The sequence below is a fragment of the Glycine soja genome, chromosome 1 (genome assembly GCF_004193775.1).
Source record: "Glycine soja cultivar W05 chromosome 1, ASM419377v2, whole genome shotgun sequence".
In the NCBI taxonomy this organism is placed as follows: domain Eukaryota; kingdom Viridiplantae; phylum Streptophyta; class Magnoliopsida; order Fabales; family Fabaceae; genus Glycine; species Glycine soja.
In genome coordinates, this window is record NC_041002.1 from 50,695,751 (window position 1) to 50,721,606 (window position 25,856).

The 25,856-nt window shown below is 32.2% G+C and overlaps 3 protein-coding genes across 5 annotated transcripts; 1 reads left to right on the top strand and 2 right to left on the bottom strand.

Moving 5' to 3' along the window:
- The first annotated feature begins 4,593 nt into the window (after nt 1–4,593).
- Nucleotides 4,594–13,687, top strand: LOC114419614 (vacuolar protein sorting-associated protein 35A-like). The gene is made up of 21 exons (XM_028385337.1): nt 4,594–4,865; nt 5,000–5,096; nt 5,210–5,333; nt 5,827–6,012; nt 6,428–6,515; nt 6,694–6,750; nt 6,860–6,949; nt 7,048–7,170; nt 8,017–8,151; nt 8,798–8,914; nt 9,228–9,467; nt 9,536–9,601; nt 9,793–9,882; nt 10,311–10,400; nt 11,055–11,144; nt 11,411–11,479; nt 11,565–11,645; nt 11,811–11,918; nt 12,005–12,108; nt 12,943–13,056; nt 13,151–13,687. Exons 1-21 carry the CDS (start codon nt 4,773–4,775, stop codon nt 13,371–13,373), a joined length of 2,385 nt encoding a protein of 794 aa, XP_028241138.1. The 5' UTR covers nt 4,594–4,772; the 3' UTR covers nt 13,374–13,687.
- Nucleotides 13,688–15,094: 1,407 nt separating this feature from the next.
- On the bottom strand, nt 15,095–17,677 carry LOC114419644 (rac-like GTP-binding protein RHO1). Of its 3 annotated transcripts, none has more exons than XM_028385393.1 (8): nt 17,587–17,677; nt 17,139–17,349; nt 16,790–16,877; nt 16,600–16,709; nt 16,353–16,416; nt 15,717–15,781; nt 15,573–15,638; nt 15,095–15,480 (listed from the first exon to the last, which is right to left on the bottom strand). In XM_028385393.1, exons 2-8 carry the CDS (start codon nt 17,235–17,237, stop codon nt 15,379–15,381), a joined length of 594 nt encoding a protein of 197 aa, XP_028241194.1. In that variant the 5' UTR covers nt 17,238–17,349; nt 17,587–17,677; the 3' UTR covers nt 15,095–15,378. The 3 variants fall into 3 exon arrangements, with proteins under 3 accessions (XP_028241194.1, XP_028241201.1, XP_028241185.1); XM_028385400.1 differs by having other exon boundaries at nt 17,519–17,601; XM_028385384.1 differs by having other exon boundaries at nt 17,440–17,600.
- A 3,232-nt stretch (nt 17,678–20,909) lies between these two features.
- On the bottom strand, nt 20,910–24,589 carry LOC114419632 (3-dehydroquinate synthase, chloroplastic-like). The gene is made up of 8 exons (XM_028385359.1): nt 24,139–24,589; nt 23,573–23,723; nt 23,316–23,483; nt 22,937–23,163; nt 22,215–22,338; nt 21,578–21,640; nt 21,331–21,474; nt 20,910–21,241 (listed from the first exon to the last, which is right to left on the bottom strand). The coding sequence occupies exons 1-8, from the start codon at nt 24,438–24,440 to the stop codon at nt 21,110–21,112; spliced, it is 1,311 nt and encodes a 436-aa protein (XP_028241160.1). The 5' UTR covers nt 24,441–24,589; the 3' UTR covers nt 20,910–21,109.
- Between the last annotated feature and the right edge of the window lie 1,267 nt (nt 24,590–25,856).

A 25,856-nucleotide genomic window follows, 5' to 3' on the forward strand; every position in this document is an offset into this window, starting at 1 on the left:
ATTTTTGTTAACTGAGACTTATTGCTTGTATTGTTAAGTTTTATACATGTCTTTTAGCTTTTTTTCCTCTCACAATCACTTTTGTCATTGATATGTGTCTTATGCAATGCCCACAAGTTTCCAAAGCATATTTTGTAAAGATACACAATGGAAATGAGTTTCTTTTGTGTGTAAGAATCCTTATATACAACAGAAACTTCTTCCGCTGTGCATTTTTTCCTCATATACAATGGAAACAAATGAAACAAATTTTCATTTGAGGGACACTTTCGTCATTATGATTAATAAAAACGCATAGTAGGTGCTAGTAGCAATTGGAATGCCATTAGTTAGGCCCACAACCCAATTCTGTTAACAAAGAAAAAAAATAGATAATACTGAAAATTGTTGAGAATGGGAGTCTAGGACTTGTCATTTCGACTAGAATAAAAATTATGCAAGGCTCGTAAATTATTATCGGTTAAGTTATAATTTAATATCGGAACTTAATTCTTTTTTTTAGTTTTAACTTTTATATTCAGCAAAAATAAAATTTTATATAAAAAATATATTTTATATGAAAAAAATTAGTTCTCATTATTTATTAAAGTTATTATGAATTTTTTTTATAAAAGAACAAAAACAAAAAATAAATGTCAAATGTTGTGATTAAAATTTATTTTTTTATATTACAAATATTTCATATGTGATCACTTTTGTTATATTTTTAGTATTTATTTAGTTTAAATGCTCATGAGCATAATATTTTTATTTATATAAAAATTTATTTATCATAAAAAAGGTATTTTAAGATCATTATAATTTTAAAATTTTATATTCTTATACTATGAATTGTTTTTTTAATAAAAGATTTTACACCCCAGCCTCCTATACTCCAACTCATTTAAAAGCCACTAGGGCAAACATTATAAATAGCATCACCCTAGTCCCTAGGGTCCAAGGCAAAAACAGGAACATTCCAGAAAATTTGACAATCAGTATTGATAGATAAACCATGTTTAGCAAAAGCATCAACAAGAATGTTCGGTTCACTTAGAATATGTCTGAAAGCTACGCGAGTCAAAGTCATCATACAAGTCTATTAAAAGATATTGATACAATATAATATAAGTGATTAATTTTTGAACCAAGGTCTGGAATTTGACCTTAGCTTCAGCATGAAATTGTAATTAGAAGTATTGTTTTATTTCAAAATAGACTGATCCGAAGAAGATTAATTGAATATCAAATAAAAAATCTCACATACATCTAGTTAAACACAAAAAAAAAAAATCATTAGGCAATTTCAGGACCTCCTCTATATTCCAAAACACGGATGAGTATTTTGCCAACCCTCCTGAATGAGATTAATCTGATAAGATTCCACAATAACCTTTTTAAATTTACTGTCTGCCACGAAACGCAGACCATAATTCTGCATTTACAGGCGAACAGTGTCCTATTAGATCTCTGAGAGAAATCTTGGATGAACCTACCATGATCATCTCGAATTACTCCATCGCATGCTACTACCAGATCACTTTGAAGAGAAGCTCCATCACAATTCAGTTTAAAGACACCTTTGGGACGCAGTGTCCATATATATATATAATCCGTTGTTATAAGTTTGCATGCAAGTAGGAGAAGGTTGGAGGACATGCCCCTTCATTCTGAGCCTCAACGATATCATTCACAAAGGCACGGATACAAGTTACCATGCCATGCGTAGGAAGCCATTTCTGTTGAAAGACAAAATTGTTTCGATCCAAGGCCACACCAAAAATAACACTCCAATTATCTGTTTAGCAGTGTTTTTTTTTTTTTTTTTTTTTATGTTTATTCAGATTCTGACAATTATTATTATTAGAATTTATTTACCATCTTTTATAATAATTATAATTATTTTATATAATAACAGAAAACTGATTTACTATCTTCATATTTATTATAATTGTAATATCTGTTACAATTGGGATAATCAATGCAGATTATGTCTAAAAATAATTAGTGAATAGCATAGATTCAACTAGGTTTTTTTTTTTTATATATAAAATTTGTATATGTACTTATTTTTTTATAGGTAAAATTGAATTTAGGTAAAGAGTAAATTACATATAGCTCCATTAAGATTTAAGAAAATTACATCTATCTTTTTTAAGACTTAAGAAAATTATACATGTTTTTCTTCATTTTTTTAAAACCTGCACAAATCTCTTAAATGTAATTTAAACATTTGACAGTAACAAATAATGTGTGTTGACAATTTTGATTAAAAAGATTAAAATATATCTTTCATCATCACTATAAATTTTTTTGTCTATATTTCATATTTACAAAATTTAAATCTATTATTTTTTGGTCTGGACCCAAACCTATGTGTATGATATTGTAGAAAATGTGATTTTTTTTCAATTTTTTTTACATAATTTATATGTATAACTGATGTAAAAATTAAGATTGAAAAAACTGACACTTTTTACAAGAACATATACGTAGGTTCAGGTTAGTCCCAAACAAAAAAGTAATATATTTAAATTTTGTGAGGACTAATAGTTTTGCAGCGACAAATTTTAAAGATTTTCATATTTATGAAGATAAAAAATATGTTTAAATTTTTTTTAATTAAAATTGTCAAATGCACATGATTTGCCTATTGTCAAATGTTTAGATAATATTGAAGATGTTGTGTAGGTTTTAAAAATAAAAGGTAAATGTATGTAATTTTTTTAGACCTCAGAGGATACATGTGTAAATTTTACAAAAGAAGAGGAAGCATATACAATTTTCTTAAACTTGAGGAGGGACACATCTAACTTACTCTTAAGCAAACTATGTTTTTAGTTTCCCAAACTTTTTGATATTTATGGTTTTGATTCTTAAATTTTTTATAATTGGTCAATGTTCTCAAACTTTTTTCTGTCCAATATTTTTGTTCATTTTGGTTGTTAAGTGATAATATAACATTGTTTTTATTATTATTTTATTTTATTACATTTTCAGTTAAAAATGATCAAAAATTGCTTGAATAACTTGTTTGAAAGGTCCTAAACATATGTTAGCTACTAAAAGCTGCCCTAAATTGTTATATTGCAAAAACCATTTTTTTTTTATCAAATTACTTTCATATGGTTAATTCTTTTTCGAAATAGATTGAGGGCTTTTGTAGATCATATGATTTCAAGCCAAAATCATGCTTAAACTTGTATTTTTGTTCAAAATGACAAAGTAATTGCAAAAAAAGATTCATGAAACCTTTAAAAGTCATTTTTTTAAATCAAATTACTTCCATATGAATAATTATAATTTCGAAATTGATTTAGGGCTTTTGTAGATTACATGATTTGAGCAGAACTCATGTTTAAACTTATATATTTGTTTTAAAAAAAGAATAATTGCAAATAGATGATTCACAAAACATTCAAAAGTCAAATTTTTAAAATCAAATTACTTCTATGTGGATAATTCTTTTTTAAAACTGTGTATGTGCACTCACACTAAGCTTTTCCAAGAGTGAGAGCTTGTTGTTAAAATACGCGGGAGTGAAGTGTGGTGGAGGGACGATGGCGTTGTTGTTGTGGTGTTTACGTCGAAGGACATAAATGGGAGTGAGGCTGTAATGGTGTCATTTGTTTAATCTTTTCAAAGATGATGTAAGGAAACTTTGGCTATGCTAGTTTGTGGCAATACATGGTGACCAAGAGGTTATATATGATGCCAGGGAGTTTGGGGCTTGTTGCAACAATAAAAAGAGGTTGCAATGGTTGTTGAGGAATAAGGATTAATTATTATTGTTGGTGGTGATGATGACAAGAAAAACAACGAGGGTGTTATTGGTCATGATAAAAGATTCATTCATGACAAATATGTAAAGGACGAAAGGGAAAAAAATGGACAAATAAAGACTATGGTGTAAAAGGTGCATGTTAATATAATATAAGTATAAGATTAATTTAACGGTTAAAAGATAGGTATATCATAGGTGGTTTATTATAAAGTTAGTCATATAAATTACATCATAATTTAAATTTGTAATAAATAAATATTTTTAATATATAAATTATATTTTAGATTTATGATAAATAATTTACATTATGATATATAATTATTTTTAATTATTAATATTTTTAAAATATTAAAATTGAATTTAAAAATAAGGATAAAAAAGATAGATGATTGAAAGATATAAAATGTTGAAAAAAAAATCTAAAAACATTCTCATTAAAGAAATATTCCGAAACACGTATTGGTGATAAATGACAACTAAAGACTAAAACTACTCCTAACTATTCTAATTTTAAGAGATGCTATTAATACATCTTCTTCTGATATTCTTTTGATTTTATTTTTTATTATTGATTAAAATTTATTAAAAGTTATATTTTTATGTGGATCTTATACTTATAATTCAAGAAGGCTCACACAATTTTTAGTTTTTAATAAGTTTTAACACTATGCTTAACTGATGATCTCATGAAAAAAAATACTGATAAAAAGACAATCTTGATGGAGAATAATTAGGAAAGTAGATGAGAAGCAAAAATACTTAGGATATTGGTGGAGAAGTAAATGAGACAAAAGGGTATTAATTATTAACCAAACAATAAGCAGAGTGAAAACATAAGTAATAGTATGGGGGTGAAAGTGAAATAGGAACAGGGAGAGGTTAAGAGGAGGCATATTCTCCCTTCTCCCAAGCGGAGACCAGCACGAAGAACTATACTAGCTCGGTCGGACCGGACCGGTAGTTAAGAGAGGGATCGAATTCGAAGCGAAGTTAGACGGAGAAAGCGAGAATGATGTTGGACGGAACCGAAGACGAAGAGAAGTTTCTCGCCGCCGGAATCGCCGGCCTTCAGCAGAATTCCTTCTACATGCACCGTGCATTGGTAACTCCTCCGTTAAACCCTAATCTCTCTCTCTTCCTTCTATTTTCTATTCCCCGCAGCCACGATCACTCTAACTTTTCAGATTCGCCTTCCAAATTCCTAATTGATTCGGATCCAATTTCGATTCGTCGCAGGACTCGAACAATCTCAGGGACGCTTTGAAGTATTCGGCTCAGATGCTCTCCGAGCTCAGGACTTCCAAGCTTTCGCCTCACAAGTACTACGAACTATGTCTGTTCCTCTCTCAGATCCATCGTTACCTTGTTTTCCGTTGGATCCTCTAACTGTTTCTGTATTCGCGATTGTTAATTTGCGTCTTTCTCTCGCTGAATTCGTTGTTTCAGACATGCGCGCCTTTGATCAGTTAAGGAAGCTGGAGATGTTCTTCGAGGAAGAGACTCGTCGCGGTTGCTCCATTATTGATCTTTATGAACTCGTCCAGCACGCCGGCAACATTTTGCCCCGATTGTAAGGGGCAGCTTTGCGGAATCCGTTTTTCTTCTCATATTTATTTGTTGATTATACCTTGTTCATGATAGGAAACTGTTCCCGACTGTTCTATTATAAATAATATATTTATTGTACCAACAGTAGATTGTGTGTCTGTTAAGCTTGTTTCCAAATTCTGATTTAAATTATTTTCTTTTATCTTTGTATGTGGAGCAATGCACAGTCGTGTTGAAATTTGTGATTCCTGCTAATGGGGCATCGTTGAGATTGATATTTATTATTTCATCACGACTCATGGTGAAAAATACTTGGCTTGCTTAAAAACAAATTGCACGTAACTTTTCTCACTGATGCCTTGGCATATGTTTTTGTGGTTCTGAACCTCATTATTTGCACTAATTTTTAGTGAGAGGGGTTTAATGCTTTGAAGATTTGCAGTGGTTAAGTGTACATTCTTTCGAGTTTAATATGCTTCTTACTTGTGAGCTGTTAATTTTATGATTGCGATCAGGTATCTCCTCTGTACAGTAGGATCAGTATACATCAAATCCAAGGAAGCTCCTGCAAAGGATGTTCTTAAGGATCTCGTGGAGATGTGTCGAGGCATTCAGCACCCTGTTCGTGGACTCTTTCTCAGAAGTTACCTTTCTCAAGTTAGTAGGGATAAATTGCCAGATATTGGTTCAGAGTACGAAGGGTGAGTAAGCAAGATTTTTTGCCCTCTGCTCCTTTCATAGGCAGGATTATTCCTCTTTGAGGTTTCTTAGTTGAGTTGGATTTGAAGTTTTAATGAACTGAGCCAGTAGTAAACATTTGGAACATAATTGATGGCACCCTAAGCATCACCATTTCTCTATCAGGACCACTGACCACACTATTATCTCACTTCACCTTTGCAATGTTGATGAATGATTTCAACTCTTGGAATCACAAGAATATTGGATCCTCCTTCTCTGTTTCCTTTTTTTAATGATTCGTCTTTTGTTTCTTATGTCTTTCTGATTCACTCTTGGATTTTTGTATGTCTTGAATATGGGGCAGTGGCAATTATTTTAAAGCAGCACCAATTTGAAATTAATCCGATGTGTGAATGCCTAATTTGACAACTGTAGGGATGCGGATACTGTAGCAGATGCTGTAGAGTTCGTGCTCCAAAATTTCACTGAAATGAACAAACTTTGGGTGCGAATGCAACATCAGGTTGGTTGAATTGTCTGCACATCATTACACACGCGTGTTCGGACATGCATGTCGTCACAATAGTTGCACATCATGAGGGCATGATTTCTGGTCATGCAGGTGTAGTAATGCATGTGAATCTTTCATACTCTTAGCTGACCCTGAGTTGAGGCTTGCTGTCGGGCTTTCTGGTCTGCAGGGGCCTGCCCGGGAGAAGGAGAAACGGGAAAAGGAAAGGAGCGAGTTGCGTGATCTTGTAATACCTGAAGCCTAGAACTGGTTTGCTTCTCTGCAATGGGGTTGTTTAAATGATGAAATGCTTATAGAAGGCTTCTCTTGCTTTTTTGTCCTTGATACATTATTAGGTTGGAAAGAATCTTCATGTTCTCAGTCAGATAGAGGGTGTTGACCTAGATATGTACAAAGATGCTGTGCTTCCCAGAGTACTGGAGCAGGTCTAATTGCTTTATTGTTTCTATTTCTAATCATCAAAGATATGGTTAACTTTCTAACCAGAAAAAAATGATTTGTTTTCCTCAATTATCATGGACAGGTTGTGAATTGCAAAGATGAGTTGGCTCAGTTTTACTTGATGGATTGTATAATTCAAGTCTTCCCCGATGAGTATCACTTGCAAACTCTTGATGTGTTGTTGGGTGCTTACCCTCAACTTCAGGTCAGTGAACTTGCACATTTTTTTGTATTACTTTTGGAGGATGCCTTAATGTATATATGTTTTTTCTCCTTCCAAACCATGAAAGTTCATGTTAGTGAACTTGCACAGTTTTGTTTTACTAATGTAGTAATATTATATTTTATTGTGAAAAAGCACAAATAAAATATAGAAGATATTTATCAGAAAATTCTGAAAAATAGAGAAAGTAAACATCTATATAGTAATGAGCAATTAGCACATCGTCTGAGTTACAAACTGTTGCACAACTTTCTGTCGGCTGTAATAGCTGGACAGTTAGAATTTGAGGAGGGGATGTATTTGGCATTCCAAAATTTTCCTATCAAATATGATTTTAAATTGAAACTTGCATTAATTAAATAATTCTAAGTTTGTGTATGTTCATATCTAATAGATGAAAGCCAGCCTACCTATATTTTTTTGCATTTATTTGCAGATAATGTTACACTCACTGATCCATTTTAAATTATATTCTATTTTTGAGATTTATAATTTTCTGATTGATGGTACATAGGTACTAATAATTTGTTTAAATAAAATAGTATCTGCATTCTTTGAGTTCTAGTTGTTGTCCCATACTTTGGACAATAGAGTGGCCTCACCTGTCAGGGGAACCAATCTATGTTGAATGCCATGGTTTAATTAGTTAAGCATACAATTGTTTTCCCTGGTGGTTTGATAAGCACATGCTTGACAGTAGCTATTGTATACTTTGTTTAGAACTATACAAATTACATCCAAAATTTCCATGACACTTTATGCTGCAAACCCAGTAGGTATCGGCACTCACTAGCTTTCTGTCTCTTTTTCCCCCACCATATTTTTCAGCCATCTGTGGACATCAAGACAGTACTGTCCCAGTTAATGGAAAGGCTTTCGAATTATGCTGCTTCAAGTGCAGAGGTGTTGCCAGAGTTTTTACAAGTGGAAGCATTTTCCAAATTAAGCAATGCGATTGGCAAGGTATCCCCCCCCCCCCCCCCCTCGTTTTTTGTTGGATATTATATTCAGGTAGCGCAAACATATGTATCTCTATACTGCTTGCTGCCTTAAAGTCAATAAACTGTCATGGTTTGTCTAATTTTGTGGCCAAAATGATTTAACCCATAGTAGTGAATAGCTTGCTATAGAGGAGCAGTTTTCAATTGTGCCATCGCGGCTGCAGTAGTATCTTTTTGTGTGTTATAGTGACACTACAACGATATAGCCTGCAAAAACCCATTTTTACTTTGTGTTAGATCTCTTAGATGCTTTAGTGGGAGAGCAGGATAGTTGCTATTATGAATTTTTTTTATATACTTTTTAAAATGTATACTACATAAATTCTCTGCTTATTCTTGATTCTTCCTCTTCCTTTTTACATTTCTGTTTATATTTAAATATTTATTTCATAACTCATCACTTCAGTGTTGGATTATGAACCTTGTGTTTTGTCATTTTCATTTGCCACTTGAATATTGGATGTCTTTTTTTCATACTTTTGATTTGGATTTCCTTGAGGCAAAAAAAAAATGTACTTCTTTACATCCTTCTCATTTTTTCTATGATACAATGTTATTGCTGTTATGCTCATCAATTGTGAAATATGATGTCTTCAATTGCTATGCAGGTGATAGAGGCACAGCCTGACATGCCCACTGTTGGAGTTGTAACTTTATATTCGTCCCTTCTCACCTTCACTCTTCATGTTCACCCTGATCGACTTGATTATGCAGATCAAGTTTTGGTATGTTTCATTTCAAACTGTTTGCTTTGCACATTTTCATGTTTTAACTTTTTTCATTCATACAATTAATCTTACCTGAATGTAGCCATTGACATTGTTTTTATTTTATCTCTTTACTCATGGTGATAAACCAATACTTCCTTTCAATCAAAGACACAGTTTTGGTAGAATTTTATGTATCAGAAAATAGTTGTTGCATTTAATGCATGCACGTCTGATTGAATTTATAGCAACAGTAGTTCTTTTAATGTAAGGAAGCAAACTTATTCCTGTGTTTTCTAAGACCTGTGCTCTCACTGTATATGCTTGTTAGGGAGCATGTGTGAAAAAACTCTCTGGCAAGGGAAAAATTGAGGACAACAAGGCAACTAAGCAGATTGTTGCTCTATTAACTGCTCCACTAGAGAAATATAATGATATTATGACTGCATTGAAGCTTTCAAATTATCCTCGCGTAATGGAATACCTTGACATTCCAACTACTAAGGTCATGGCAACTGTTATTATTCAAAGCATTATGAAAAACGGAACACGCATTTCTACTTCAGAAAAGGTATGTTATATCTTACTTGTCTGATTTTTTGTGAGTTTTTATTATAACATAGCATGATTTGCTTGTAGGTTGAAGCATTGTTTGAACTGATAAAGGGGCTTATCAAGGATTCTGATGGAATCCCTAATAATGAGGTCATTTCAGTAACCATGACTAGTCTCATTTGTCTTGTCTATTTTTTACAATGCCTATTTGACTTCTCCCATTAATGTCACCTTTTATAATATAATGTTACATATGTTCTTATAAATGTCAGTTAAAATAATCCTTATTTTTGTGATCCATTCTCCTTTCATTATACTTATTTTTTCCCCTTTCCCCTTAGCTGGATGAAGATGATTTCAAAGAGGAGCAGAATTCTCTTGCCCGCCTAATCCTGATGCTTTATAATGATGATCCAGAAGAAATGTTTAAGGTGAATTGCTTATATCCATGTGTTATGATGATGATCAAATTTTTTTTTTTTTTGTACTTGTTTTTTCTGCTGGAAATTTTCTCTTTCTAACTCCAGTTAATAATTTCTGCTGACCACATTTTTTACTTACTAGTACTTCTGGACTGAAGCTGCACATGAATTTTACCCAGGCAAATATTAGAAAATAAATACTTCTCAAGCACTCAACTGAAGTTAGTGTTAACTTGGGATATTTCTTTAACATTTTAATTGGTCATGGACTCCTGTAAATACGAATGCTTACCTGTGATTTTAATATTTCTAACTTGTGCTAATTGTGTTTGATATGTTACCTGTGACTGCAAACTACATTGTTAGTTGGGGCTTGTGCTGTATTTTATGAGTTCAACCTTTAATTTGTGTCATAATTTTCATCCACTAAATTGCAGATCATTGATACTGTGAGGAAGCACATATTGAACGGGGGACCAAAACGCCTGCCTTTCACTGTTCCACCTCTTGTTTTTTCTTCTTTAAAGGTTTGGTTTGGCAGACCTTTTTGATTAGTTGCCTGATTTTATTGTGTGCTGTTTTGCTTTGTTGCTTACATCGTGATGAATTGATATTTTATAGTGCTGGAAGCAAAAGCATAGGTTGAGACCAAATTAATTCAGCATTTTAGCTTGGTTTTGATGTTTAAGTTGATTGAAATATTTCATTGACTTTACTTTGTAATAATTGTTTTGGAATTTGATTATAGATTACTTAACATGATGCTAAGCCTTCTGATTTCATGCTAGAAGCTTGAGTAGATAATTGATTTGCCTTCTATTTGATATCTTTGATAAATGAGGCAACTGCATTTGTAAGTTGAAAATTTTCACCATTGGATTGGATGGAAATTTTGTCTTTATATTTCCAGCTGGCAGGAGTCATATTGGGAGCTCAATTGCTCATTGAAATAAAGTGGCACTATGAGCCGTAATATCTAAATCAAAACCAAAATGCTAAGACTTGTATTACCTTTTACTTCATGCTTTCTTGATGCTGTTGTTCCCTGTGTCTGTCCCTGTTTTATCTTGGATTAAAATGAAAATGGCTGTCTGCTACTACGCTGTTCGCTTATTCTTTTTTTTTTAAAATAAAGTAAAATAGTAGAATTTATGCTGTGTATTTTACTTTATCATCTACAGTTGGTCAGACAGTTGCAAGGTCAAGAAGAAAATCCTTTTGGAGATGATGCATCAACAACACCAAAGAAAATTTTTCAGCTTTTAAATCAGGTAATTTTTTTCCCTTGATAACTGATGTGGGTTTTTGTTTTCTTTTTAACAGTGATTTATGCAAACATAATTTTGTATAAATGATGATTGAATATTTAATAATATAGAGGCTGTGAAGTTTTGTTGGTACGTCAACTGATAATCTAAACAGTTGACATTTGCATGATATCTCTGTTGACTTTTTTGGTTTGTGTTCAATATATTTTTAAATGATTATGCATAGTTAATTGGTTAATTTTTTGGTGGTACCTTTTGTCTTTTCTCAGACCATCGAGACTTTGTCAGGTGTCCTGGCACCAGAATTAGCATTGCAGTTGTACTTGCAATGTGCTGAGGTACTGGAATATATTTGGTTATCACATCAAAATGATATTTCCTAACTATATTTGCTGATTTTGTTGTTTCTTTTCTTGCATTAAGGCTGCAAATGACTGTGAATTGGAACCTGTTGCTTATGAATTTTTCACCCAAGCTTATATTCTATATGAAGAAGAAATTTCTGTAAGTACTCCCTACTAGTTTTGTGCTTCCCTCCCTTCCTCAAAAAACAATCCTGTTATTTTCATGGGATTGAAGGTGAGTATTGAGTTGGGGGGAGGAATGTTTATGTTGACAAAATTTATGGGTTAGCCATGCTCAACTATGCATTTTTGTTTTTTATACTAGGATTCCAGAGCACAGATCACAGCTATCCATTTAATAATAGGGACTCTTCAAAGGATGCACGTCTTTGGTGTTGAAAACAGGGATACTTTAACTCACAAGGCCACAGGGGTAATTATTGAATTTCGTTATTGAAATAGTGCTCAATATATGTTTTTTCTACTGATTCCTCTTTTTTGTGCTTTCTCATTGGACAGTATTCAGCAAAGCTTTTAAAGAAGCCAGATCAATGCAGAGCTGTGTATGCATGCTCACATCTGTTTTGGGTTGATGATCATGATAACATGAAAGATGGAGAGAGGTTTGTTTCCATTGACATGACTTCTGTGAGATTTTTGACTTCTATGGAATGCTTGTTTCTTTGCAGTGCTATGCTTGTAAGATTGTTCTGGGTTTTTTGTGGTTACTGTTTGGTTGAACAGAAGTATTGGTGAATTTTAATTGTTTGCATGTCCAAATAGTCCTATTGTTGTTTCTAGAACTATGAGATACATATGTAAGTATGTAACTATCTAGCATCCCGTACACTGCGTGCATTTGTAAATATGCGTGAAATGTGAAAAATATAAATTTCAAAAATATTTAAAAAATATTGTTTTATTGGTTAAAAGGTTATTGGATGTTCAAAAATTTAAAAATTAGTTTAATTGATGAGTTGCAAGTATTTATTTTGATGATGATTTGCAAATATTTCAGTATACTTAATGTTGATTGAAGAAATTTGAGCATTGATTAAAATAATTGAGAAAACTAAAAATCATCTTTAAAGAGAAAAGAAATATTGATATATAAACTCATAAAACATGTTACAAAATGAAGAAGACGTGGCTACATAAGAGAGTACATATAAAGGATATCCTGTTTTCAAGAATGAAGAGTTGAATGTATAAGAGGAGTGTATTAGAGGAGAGTAAGAATGATTTTGTCCAATGCTGCCGTCCCTTGAGAGAGTGAACATACTTACATTAACTCTGCAGAACATTATAAGTTGGAAAAGCAGGGTGGGTAGCGAAAAAATACGTGGAGGATATGTTTCATAATATTTGAAAAGGAATTTGAGAATTTATTTCTTACTTTATGTAATCATGATTCTTACTGTTTTTTTTTGTTATATTCTTTTTTATTTTTGAACCAGGGTCCTATTATGTCTTAAGCGGGCTTTAAGAATTGCAAATGCTGCCCAACAAATGGCAAATGCAGCACGAGGTAGCACTGGATCAGTAATGCTCTTCATTGAGATATTGAATAAGTAAGATTAACATCCATAATCTTAAGTCTGCATATTGTTCTTCTTTGCCTCGCAACTGTGTGAAATGGAATAATGATGTGTATGTTTTTTCTAGGTATCTTTACTTCTTTGAGAAGGGAAACCTACAAGTCACCGTTGCTGCTATCCAGGGCTTAATTGAGTTAATTATGAATGAGATGCAGAGTGATACCACAACTCAAGATCCAGCTGCTAATGCTTTCTTAGCCAGTACCATGCGCTATATAGAGTTCCAGAAACAAAAAGGGGGTGCGGTAGGCGAGAAGTATGAAGCCATCAAGGTTTCACATGCTGGATGACCGATACCCTTGTTGTTGTCGTGTTAGATTTTGAAGCAATTTGTTCTTGGGCAGTTCCAGCTACTGTTTACAATTGTCTTTAGATTTCAACTGAAGAACCACAAGTTTGTGTTCCTTCCTGATATGTGCTGACAGCAAATGTACACTCGGTCATTGAGTTAAGACTCTGATTCATTGTGTAACTAATGAGACTGAGCCACCATTAAACATTGTTAGATCTTTTTTTCTTCCAATTTTACACCAGTTAAGAGAAATTACTTGTAGTACAGTTGCTATATTTAAATTCTTAGTGTGCACAAAAGTTTAGAAGGACTTATCGATTTCCAGTGGAGTCTATAGTCGGACAATTAGTGTTTTTTAATTTTGAAAATTGAAAAAGATTTTTAAGTTATTCTTATCAATATTTTTTGTAATAATTCTTTTAAAAAATATAGTAGTTCTTAGTCATTTTATTTTTTCCTTTTTAATAGAATTATCTCGTTAGGGAGTGTATTTTTTTTTATCATTTGCCTAGTTCTTAGCATGGATTATTGTACATTGATAGGCGAGAATGGGATGTTGGATGCTATCTAGATGTAACGTTACCATATCGGTACTTCCGCCCAATTTATCTTTTTTTAAAAAGTCAATTTCTTTAAAAATGGTTATATACATGCTTTCAAATGTAAGACTAATATGTAAGAAATTGAGACAGATTTGAATGCAACTGAAGACCCATGTGATACGTTGGTCTATAAAAAAAAATGAGTTTAATGGTGATGCATAGCCCTTTTTCTCAAACAAGATTAGTAATGTTTCGCCTCATATTCTGTCTTTAAGTAGGGTAATCTACAAGCGTATCTGCTTCATGTTTCTGGTCTGTAACAAGTCTCTAATACTAACAAGAGACGTTACGTGTTTTGCCAAAAATCGGTCATCAAGACGAGACTCATTTGAAATGGGCTCATTGAAAATTTTAGTTCACTTCCTATGCTAATTTAGATGTGATTCTCAATTCCTCATGCAGCATAAACCATAACAGAAAGCAAAATCCATTCTCAGCGTGTGAAAGTTAAAATTCATTATTATGCATAAACCAAAAAGGACTTAATTTTTCGTAACATTAATAATTTTCCTTTGCATATTATGATATTACCATAGAGTGGATAAAAAAGTCACGTGGTTTGACTTAAATTTTATATAAATTGACTTGGAAAGATTCATAACCCACTAAAAATACCTTATAATTAAGGCCAGGTCAACGCGCAGGCCCCAGAGATTAGCAGTTTAGCACTATACCCCAAAAAGGTGCAGGCACTCGTTATTAAAAAAAATTAACTGAATGAAGAAAAATCCTTATGATAAAATAAATTATATACTGAATTTTACACTGTCATTATCATAAATTACCATACATGAAATTTGTTCTTTTATAATCATCTTAAAAATCATACTATCAATAATTTCTAATTAATTCATCATATAAAATTATTTTCCACTATCCGTATATGATCATCAAAATCAAACTTCATTGATAGTATTTGTCTTTTTTTTTTTTTCAAAACACTTGGATTTGTCATGGAGACAATGTGAGGAAACGAAGAAACCGCTTCAGCCTAACTCTTCTATCCCACCAAATGACAACTAAGAAACAAAAAAAAAGAAAAAATCTGTGCACACAGCCAAACCTTGAATTGAAAAATAATATAATTTAAATATATATCTTCAAGCAAACAAGGTCGTTATCCTAACTGGATATTCCAGTCTATTAATACATAAATCAAAACGAAAGTTACAAGAAAAAAAGGTGGGAATCATGAAATGCAAATTTGACTATTAGAGTTTACAATAATTCAAAGAAAGGAAAGCATTAAGCCAACTTATGCTTCAAGGAGATCTAGAGTATTTGTCTGAGGAACACCCACATAAACTACAACTTCTTCAATAGCAAGGAAATGATAAAAATAAAGAAGGGGAGGGTAATACAGGGAGAACAAAGGGCAGTCAAATGTTAACACCTAGTGAATCACAATATCGAACAGGCCTTTTGTGCTTTACCCTTCTTTTTCTTCTGCTTAGGTGGTTGAAGGACAACTCTTATGGCTGCATCAAAGACTGCCTTCACGTTCTGCAATAAATACCCCCCAAAAAAATTAAACAACATATTGAATTAACCATTGTGATTTTAAAAAAGTAAAAGAAATGCATTCAACCATGTACCTCCTGTGTTTTTGAACTGCATTCAATGTAAGCTGGCGCATTAATCAGCTTCCTAAGCTCTTCTCCCTTCAAGGGAATGCACAAGTCAGATTTAATTTATTAAATAACTAAACAAGATTCCAGAGCACCCAAAACAATACTCACCTGAGCTGTGGTAATAGGTACGGCACCAGGATGGTCAATGCAGAACTGCTTATCATCCCGAAGGTCTATCTCATCACAAATCACGAAATAATAAGGAACGGACTATTGGTTGTGAAAACCATCAATATAATATGCACAAATGGAGAAACTAAAACAACCATTTGTCCCCTCAATAGAACAAAACAAGCTATGAACCTCACTGGAAGATTATTTGATAATTTTAATACATATCTCAAGGCAGGGCCAGCCTAACTACCTATACAATCCATGAATTAATCAATCAGAAACATCCATGCATTAAATGTAATGGCATTATCAGCTACATGTTGGAAAAACAATGGTGATAAAAATCTAAAGAAGGAAAAAAAAGAATAAAATGAACCAGACATACAGCCACTTCTGGCCAAAACAAAATCTGGTTCAGCAGTTCATCATTCAGATAAAGGAAAATTTCAAAGGTGCTGTACTTGTATCTTAAGTCAACATTAATCAATCATGAAATCCATGGGGATAAGTTCCTATATTTCATTGTAACACAAGCCACAATGAATAAATTAAATAAACAAGCCAGAAGGCAGTATCTAATGAATGCATGGTACTCAATATCAGTATCACATTATGCAGCAATAAGCTTACCAAGCTTTGTGCCAACCAGAATAATGGGGACACCAGGAGCATAATGCTTCAACTCCGGAATCCACTGAAAATGAAACCACACATGCAATTTATCATCGACTTTTTTTATAAATGAATTATTTTCTTAACATATAACATGATCCATACATCCTTCATTACAGGCCATACAGAAACCTTATAATTATCAAAATAAATAAGAAGAAATACACCCAAAACACTATGACCACAATAAATTGCCACGAAGTACCTTTTTAGAGACATTTTCATAACTGGCCTTGCTTATGAGAGAGAAAGCCAGTATGAAAACATCGGCACCACGGTAACTCAAAGGTCTTAATCTGTTATAATCCTCTTGTCCTGTTCCACAAGTAACACAATAAATCCAGAGAAAACTTCCAAGCTCCAACATCACAGAAACAATAATCACGCAGCATTACCAGCAGTATCCCACAAACCCAGATTCACAATGCTCCCATTGACAACCACATTTGCGCTGAAATTGTCAAAAACAGTCGGCACATAATCCTGTTTTTAAATATACAAATACAACGTAATCAAATAGTTAACCAAATGCTCATTACAAAACAAAACAAAAAACGTTAACCAAACTTCATAATAAATAATAAACTGAGACCCATTTAAACTTTACACATGTTGCAGCTTATGAAACATGTCCCAAATGGAGATGAAATGCAAATGCAGCTGAATTTCTTCATAAATTGCGGAATAGAACAATTACCCAGAACCCAAAATTATGTTTTTAGAAGGGAGAAAGGAAGTACTAACGGTGGGAAAAGTGTTGCTGGTGTAGGAAATAAGCAAACAGGTTTTGCCCACAGCACCATCCCCAACAGTGACGCACTTGATGAACCTAGAAGCGCTCATCTTTGGAACTCGGAGAAAAGAAAAGAGACACCAACAGCCTCAGATCTTCACCTGAGGACCCGATCACACACCCCCTCCAATTTCTTCTTCTTCTTCTGTCTCAATGACACATCTGCGCCACAAAATAACAATAATAATGAATGAATGAAGAACAGAAGAAGAAGGAAGAGAGAATGGGTAACAAGCGAAAGAAAGAACAAACCCTAATTGGGAAAATGCGGAAAGAGATAGTGTGGGAGAAAGGGGGGAAATGGAAAAAAAGGAAACCCTAACAAACAGACCCTGTGACTGTGAGAGGAGAAGGCATTGACGGAGAAGAGAGAGAGAGAGAGAGAGAGAAATGTGAAACCTTTTTAGGCCCGCGAGATTTTCCTGTTGAACCGCTCATACAACCCAACACCAACAACAAACTCTCCTCTTTTTATTGTTTTTTTCTTTAAAAATATAAATACAATTTTCACTTTCTTTTTGCCATTTTTACTTTGCCTTTTAATCGCAGACAAATTCGGATCCTTATGCCATAAATTCATGCTCACCACTCACCCATTCTGTGGTATTTTTTTATTGTCATTATTACATGTTAAATTTCATTGTATTTTAAGGGAAAATAAGGGAATAAACAAAATAATCCAATAAAAGCATATTCTTTCAGGTTAAGTTAGGACGGGATGTAGGAAAATGGACTTTTTTATTTTTAATCTTCCAATTCATTAGAAGAAAGAAATTCTCACTAATTAAGAATTTACATGAAAGATAAATAAAGTCTTATAAAAAAATGGCATTTGTTTGGTACAGTCCAAAATTACATATATTATTATGCTGTCGATGTTTTTAAATCCTTAAGTAAAAATCAGATGTTCATGTCTTAAATTTGAAATTTGATTTATCAAAAAGATAAAACATAACTTGTTTGATATGAATCTCACACTTTAAATTATTGACCGTGTAAATGTGTGTAAAAAAAAGGAAGTATAACTCAAAATTTGAACCTTTAAATTATGATTTGGAAACTTTATAGGTAAGATGGTTGCTAATAATACACTCTCATCAAATGAATTAAATTTCTTTAAAGAGCATGTAGATACTATTTTAGAATGATAAATGCAAATAATATCCTATCATATTTTTTATTTTTGGTTAAAATTTATTAAAAAATATAAAATAATGAGATTTGTTAAATAAGATGTGATAAAAAAAAAGTTGTAACAAAATATAAAGAGATATAGACTTACCTAATCTTTATTTTTATTTTCAACAATGTTAGTATATCTATTTTTTGGTACAACATACCCAGTATGTTGTGGAACTCGCTTAAGATGTGCAATAGAACAAACATCATTGATTAATTAGGACGTCTGATGAATATGAAATGTCAACCAACACAATTGATCTTTAGCATTATAATCGATAATCGACACGACACTTGCATTTCCAATTTTTCTTGATTCTCTGTTGGGCTTTCAATTACTACATTAAGTACAGTATTTGATTTGAAACTTAAAAGTAAATCCACAAACAACAAGAAGTCAAAGGCTAGAGTTATATCACGTGTGATACAGAAAATTCCCACCTTTTTCGAATTTCTGTTAAGTGACCAAGGTGGGCAAGTTGAGTTGTATATGGATAAACAAATTGATTAAGCATTTGCTGAATAAGGGATTATTATCATTTAAAAACTTATGTATAAGTCATTTTAAATCGAAGAAAAAAAACTATTTTCATATAAGTCATAATTTATTTTCATAATTATTCTAAAAATTTTATTGAATAATCTCAGAAACAATATATTATTAATTATTTTCATAAACTCCAAAACATTAATACAAGTGTTTAAATTATAAAATAACCCAGATAAACAATAAATTAAAATACGTTAGTTTCAAAACCTAGCTCAGTATTCCTTGCCCTATCACAATAAATAGTTCAAAATTTATTTATCTCTATCTTAATTCATGTAAAAAGAGATTATTTTTTTCCATGATGTGAAGATATAAGATTGATTTAATAATAAAGACAAAAAGAAATAGAGGAAATCACGGATTCAAATCCTTCATCTAAAAAAACTAATAATTAATATTTATCAATAAAAACAAATATGATGATTAATTTTTATTTAAAAAATTTAAATGACAATCTTTAATTGTACATTTTCTCTGAATTATATTTTTTTTCTATACACAAAATTTAAATTTAAAATCTTACGTAATGAATCCCAACCTAATGGATCCCAAACTAATTCTACTTAAATCAATAACACATTGATGTTTGTCAAAAGAGTAGATAAACAAATTTAAATACCACTCGTCATATGATCCATTTTTCCTATGTGAAATAACATACCAAGGTGACCCAATAAAGGAGAAATCTCTCATGTGCACGAGGTTGCCCTCAGATTATCCATAGTTCTAAACAACTATTTTAGTTGCTGAAAGTGGTTGATGTAGACACATTACTCTCCAAAATAAAATAAAAATGTTAAACAAGTTTTAAGATGTTAAGCAAATTCTTAAATTAATTGGAGTAAACATATATCTTTTTTTTTTTATCTACACACATGTCTCCTTTAAGATTTAAGGAAAGTACACACGTCTCACTTTTGTTTTTAAAATCTATATAAATTCCTTAAATGTTATCTAAACATTTAATAATAACAAGTCATGTGTGTTGATAATTTTAATTAAAAAACGCTTAAATATGTTTTTCATCCTCGTAGAAAATGTTTAAAATTCATTATTGTAATTCTTTTTATCTATTTTTTGTCTTTGCAAAATTTAAATGTTATTTTTTGGTCCAAAACTAGGTTTGGATTACCGAACTTAGCGTGTGTTGTTATAGAAAGTGTCAGTTTTTTCAATTTTTTTACATTATTTATATGTATAATCAAACACAGTTGAGACTCACTTCTTTTACACTTTACTTTAATTTTTTTTTTAAATATTTTATTTTCATCTTCTAATCCAAACACGGCCTCTCGGCCTCTATATTCCACGTTTCTTACCTAAGAATGACACGTTTGCTAACTATTGTATGGTAAACAGCTTTAACCACGGTTGTCCAAGGTTTGGAGCAAAGTTTTAGAGAAAAACAAATAATTATCATTGTTTATATGTTTTTTTACAGTATTACGGCGGAACAAATTTTATCAGATTCTTTTGCAAAAACTCAGTATTATGATGGAAGCTCCTCTTGATGAGTAAGGTTAGGCACATTGGACTTGGACACTCACAAATTTTTAATAGACACTGCTCAACTCAGCTTTATAGATGTCCACCTTAATCTCACGTTTAGGTGCTTTTGTTTCTGAATTTAGGTTTGCCAAAGGAACCAAAACGGAGTCACCTACGAGCCTTGCATGCAGCTCCAGAGAGCTTTACTATGGGGAACTCCTTCAGTTCAGAATTTTTAGTAATGATTTAGAGGTAGGCTTTTAGTAGTTTCATTTCAGAATAACAAGCAGGACAAATTAAACGTAGGAGATTATTTACACTGTCTTGGTTTGTATGGTAGAGCTTCTGAAGGGGCAGGAAATGCATGCGCTGTTTGTAGATTTATTTTGAACATCTATCAGGTTCAGGTTGTTGACTTTAACCATAACCCCTCCCCTCAAAACAGAAACCAACAGAGCGATAGATTTCAGCATTGTTGTAAGCAACAAAAAAGATGGGAAGAATATGATATATGCTCAAATGATAATTATTGATCATGCCTCAATTTCTAATAATACAACTTTGCAATAGACTCTTGCGTATATAATGGGGACCATGGTTGGCATCCAAAGTACATAAGAAAAATACAAGTGAGGTTATCATAACATACAAAAACTCACTAAAAGGAATTGGATAAAGCTGCAATAGAAACATGGAGCACAAAGATCAGGATTTACAGAATGCACGAAGCGTATCGTCTAGAGCCTTTCTGTCATAATCCCCTGTGAAAACGCAATTGCCTAGAGGACCCTTTAGAAGGATAAGCCTTAGCAACCCATCTGCTACCTTCTTATCCACCTAATACACCAAAATAAAAAATAAAAAAAACTATAAGCCTTAATAAAAACAAACTGAACATTAAAAGGGTATTGAGAATCAGTACTTACTGCCATGACAGATTTAAACATGTCCACAGTCACGGTCTCAGGAGGGGCTTTAGGTAACTTAGCCTGTTTTAAAATGTCTCCAACTCTCTTCACTAGAGAATCATCAATCCAACCTAGGCGATATGACATGTCAACAGCCATTACCTGTGTACATTGGCATACAGATTCATCAAAATAGACCTATAGACTTTAGTATTAAACACAAATATAAGTACAATTCATGATATTTTTGTTTTTAAAAAAATACCGTGCCAGCTGCAACAGCCTCTCCATGAAGCCACTGCCCATAGCCAACCCCAGTTTCTATTGCCTAAAATAAGTGCCACGGGAAAGAGTTAAAATCAGAGAGGAAAATTTACTGAAAAGGAGAATGCAGAAACAATTTTTTTGGGAATAGTTTGATGTCACAGCAAATAAATAAAGATTATTAAATATTTAACCATTATATTTTAAGATCTACAATATGTAAACAACCTAAGAGATTAAGAAACCGAAAGTTTCATTAAGTCATTACAAATAAACTCAGAAAAATATAGCATTAAAGGGGCATGAGTGATTAATCAATCAAATGTCTGAGGTTGCCTTCCATTACAAATAAAGTGATAAAAAAAAACTTATAATGCATATTTTTCTTAATATCCTCTTTAAAAACTTCAAAACAACTGGAACTATTTGATTTGGGACAAGCTAAAATCAGCTTGTACACCATCTTAACAGCTAATTTTTTTCTCAAACAATCTGTCTCCATTTTACTCGATTTTTTTTTCCATTATGTTTGAAATTTTATAATTGTTTATCAACACATAATAATTCATAACCTAGGTTATAAATATTATCACAATTTTACAACCTCAGATAATAACCAGTCATATACAATCACTCACATGACCAAATGTATGACCCAAGTTCAATGTTGCCCTCAGTCCACTTTCCTTCTCATCTAAGGACACAACCTCAGCCTTGTTTTCACAAGATCGCTTTATAGCATATGCCATTGCACTAGGATCTCTGCAGTGGAAGACATTAACTTGTAAAAACTAATACAGAAGAAGGACATTATGAAAGCAGGTGCACAACATTTTGATAAAAAAAAAAAAATAGATCAACACAACTAGATAGTATGTGGCACTAATTATCTATCATGTATAGGTTATCGGAAAATAGTATCATATTAGCATCTGGTCCAGATATTCATATAATATATCAGTACTTATATTTTTAGTGTAACGTTGTCTTGGATATCCATCATCTTCACACTATTTGCCAATCTCAATTATTACATAGGAACTTGAGAGAGAGGGAACACATGGACCTTGAATATAGATAATCACATGTAGGTAATTTTATTTTATTTTACTTTTACTTATATAAGTAAACATATCTTATTATATATATTACCCATTCCTGTATCTTAAATTTCTGAAGAAAAGTATTGCATTGTATCATACCAGATATTTCAATCTGTAGCAGTGCAACAGAGCTAATAAATAATGATAAGTCATATAGCTCAAGCTTGGGATACTTTTTCCAGCCAAAAGTACATATTTTAACATAACTTTCCCAGAAAATTAGCTTATTACAGCACAGTACTTAATTAAAAATTTACCTTGCCAGTAATAAGTGCATATTTTTCTCTTGCCACTCAAAAAACTCTGCATCCCTAATGAGCCCATACTTTATAACCTCTGCAAGCCCTGATGCCAGTTCCCTATCCGGCAACGTATTTAATGTGTCCGTGTCTATTAGCACACACTGAGGTTGGTAAAAGGCACCAATCAGGTTCTTCCCAAGGCGGTGATTGATCCCAGTTTTGCCACCAACTGAAGAATCGACCTGGGAACATAATACACAACCCAATGAACAGGGAATGGGATAACATAGATAGCAGAGAGCCAGAGACTAGAACCATTAACATTAGCCAGAGCAACAAAAGGTCTAATAAACACATATCATGAAAATAATTTTTTAAAAGAGCAGCAAAAGACCTGGGCCATCACAGTGGTAGGAATCTGAATAAAATTAACACCACGTAGGAACAAAGCAGCAGCACAGCCACACATGTCGCCAATCACACCACCACCAAGAGCGACAAACGTACAACGCCGGTCTAGTCGCAACTCAATGGCCTTGTCAAAGACTTTCATAAGAGTATCCTATCAGTTGAACACACAAACACTTTCTTATACAATTCTCAAAAAAGTGCCAATAAAAACAACAGCCAATTCAAACGCATGAGACATACCATGTCCTTGTACTGCTCACCATCAGGTAAAATTACACTCTCCACAGAAACATTGGGGTTTCCCCTTGTCAAAGCATCAACAACCTTGTCTAGATAAAGTGGCGCAACCGTTTTGTTAGTTACAACTAGGACCCTCTTTCCATGCACATGCCTATTGCAACAGTGAGAACAGAGCACTTAAGAATAAAATATTAAACAAGAAATAAAATCCATGCCTTATTAAAAAAGTTTTATTGAATTGAACTTCTCCACATACTAAAATCATCTTATGAACTTAAATTGTATAGAAGCTCTTTTATTCAACGTCTCCAAAAGTTGAGGCGCATAAGTTGATTTTAGCTTAGAGGAGAGAACTTCATTTCGTTCTATCTTTCTTATTTTCTTCTTTTGTAAGTACTCATGAAGAAGTTTACCCAAACAGAGCCAGGATACAATACAGTGATACACTACAAATTGCACTATGAATTGAAAATTGAGTAAGTATAAATCCACATACAGACATATTGGAAATTATAACATGAAAAAATAAAGAGAAAACAAAAGTTAAAGAAATTGAATTGTTGAACCTCTGGAGATAGTCGGGTTGGTTTAGTAACCCGGATCCGATGTAAATGGGATAGCTCCGATTACCCAAATCGACTTCGACGGTGGTGGGAAGAGCGGGTTCGGATTTTGCTGCTAAGGAATCCAAAACTTGAGAGGAAGTGACGCATATCCTTGACTTGCGAGCAGTGGAAACAGAGGTCCAGGCCCAATTATTAGAGTTGAAATGCAGATGGTTGTTATTGGAGAAGAAAGAGGGTTTGGGGAATGGAGTTTGTTGGTTGGTGCGGAGAGAAAGAGAGAAAGTGGTGGTAGTGGAAGCCATTGGAGGAATCAGCGATGGAATGGGTGCGACGGTGTGGTTTGGTGGTTGGTGAGTGAGGAAGCCATCAATAACATGCTGCGCCTGTGGCTGTCTTCGTTGAACACAAACATGACTCGGGGGGTTAGGTAAGGAAAGTGATTATCATGTGCATGTTTGGTAGAGATCACCTTTAGATAAAAATAAATAAATAAAATATTATTTTAAAACATATGCTATAAATAAAAATAAAAACTTGTTAAATAATAATCATGATAATAATAACAAACTTAAGAGACTAAAAAGAAATACTTAGATTGAATTGATTACATAGATAAAATTTTACATAAATTTATCATAATTGTCTCAATATTCAAAACATAGTCCACAATGTTAAAATATCATACTACCATTAATATTTCTAATTAGATGTTTTATGGTTAACTTTTTATAACGATAATCAAATAGGAGGTTTCAATTGAAAAGAAAAAGTTTAGAGAACCAATTAAATAACAAAAAAGTTTAGAAATTTAATTGAAAACTTGATAAAAATATAAGGATGCATAACTTAATTTAAAAAGAGCAAGTTACTTAATTAAACTATTTATATTTTAAGAACTTTTATATAAAGAGAATTTTGAGCGGGCATTTATTTTTAAGGTAAAAGAAGTTAAAAATAAGTCATCTTGGATGCTACTTAAACTATTTATTAATTAATAACATTTGAGAGTTAGAAATGCATTTAACTAGATAATTTATATCAAGTTGAATATAACTATTAAGGTGACAAATCTCTTCCATGGATTTTAATATAATTGCATTCTCATGAATGAAATTCAATAGTTTAAGTGATCATTTATTTTGAGCTTTTGTTATTTTTTACTTATTTTTATATTAAATTATATAATCACGAGTAAAGATAGAAATAAACTAAGCTAAGTTAGACTTTACTAAAATAAAAATATATGATTTGAGTCTAATTTATTTATGTGACAATAGTCTTTTTATAATCCGACCTATATAAAACTATTATGTAACATATAAACATATTTAAGGATATACTTTGTGATAATTTAACACCAAGATAAATGTATCTAAGGTTGGCTTGGTTGTAATCAAATTTAATTTATTTATAAAATATAAATATATTTTTAAAGTTTAATATAATATTCATGACAACTTATTTTAAAATATATTTTATAATTTATCTTTCTATAAAGTTAATTATAAACTTTCATAATTGAAGTTGTAAGCATCAATATTTGGGTATAACTTTTAGCATTTTTGTGTTGTGCTACACACTTTGACTGTTTTATTAAATTTATAAGTTAAAATATAGTTGCATATGAATTTTAAATCTTTCTTTTGCTATCATTGTTATTAGGGTTCAAAATGAGTTAAGCTAGACATAAATATTTTTTTTTTTCTAATTCGAATTCA

Bases quoted from the DNA above. Each gene is read 5' to 3' on its own strand.
- LOC114419644 (XM_028385393.1), bottom strand. From the start codon at position 17,237: ATGAGCGCTTCTAGGTTCATCAAGTGCGTCACTGTTGGGGATGGTGCT. The intron at 16,417-16,599 runs GTACTTCGTGGC...TTTCATTTTCAG, and splicing joins ATGAAAATGTCTCTAAAAAG to TGGATTCCGGAGTTGAAGCA. The intron at 15,639-15,716 runs GTGAGTATTGTT...ATTCCCTTGAAG, and splicing joins TACCTATTACCACAGCTCAG to GGAGAAGAGCTTAGGAAGCT.
- LOC114419614 (XM_028385337.1), top strand. From the start codon at position 4,773: ATGATGTTGGACGGAACCGAAGACGAAGAGAAGTTTCTCGCCGCCGGA. The intron at 5,334-5,826 runs GTAAGGGGCAGC...GATTGCGATCAG, and splicing joins GGCAACATTTTGCCCCGATT to GTATCTCCTCTGTACAGTAG. The intron at 13,057-13,150 runs GTAAGATTAACA...TGTTTTTTCTAG, and splicing joins TTCATTGAGATATTGAATAA to GTATCTTTACTTCTTTGAGA.
- LOC114419632 (XM_028385359.1), bottom strand. From the start codon at position 24,440: ATGGCTTCCACTACCACCACTTTCTCTCTTTCTCTCCGCACCAACCAA. The intron at 23,164-23,315 runs GTCTTTTGCTGC...TTATGTTCCCAG, and splicing joins CTACCACTGTGATGGCCCAG to GTCGATTCTTCAGTTGGTGG. The intron at 21,475-21,577 runs GTATTTTTTTAA...CAATGTACACAG, and splicing joins AGGCTGTTGCAGCTGGCACG to GTAATGGCTGTTGACATGTC.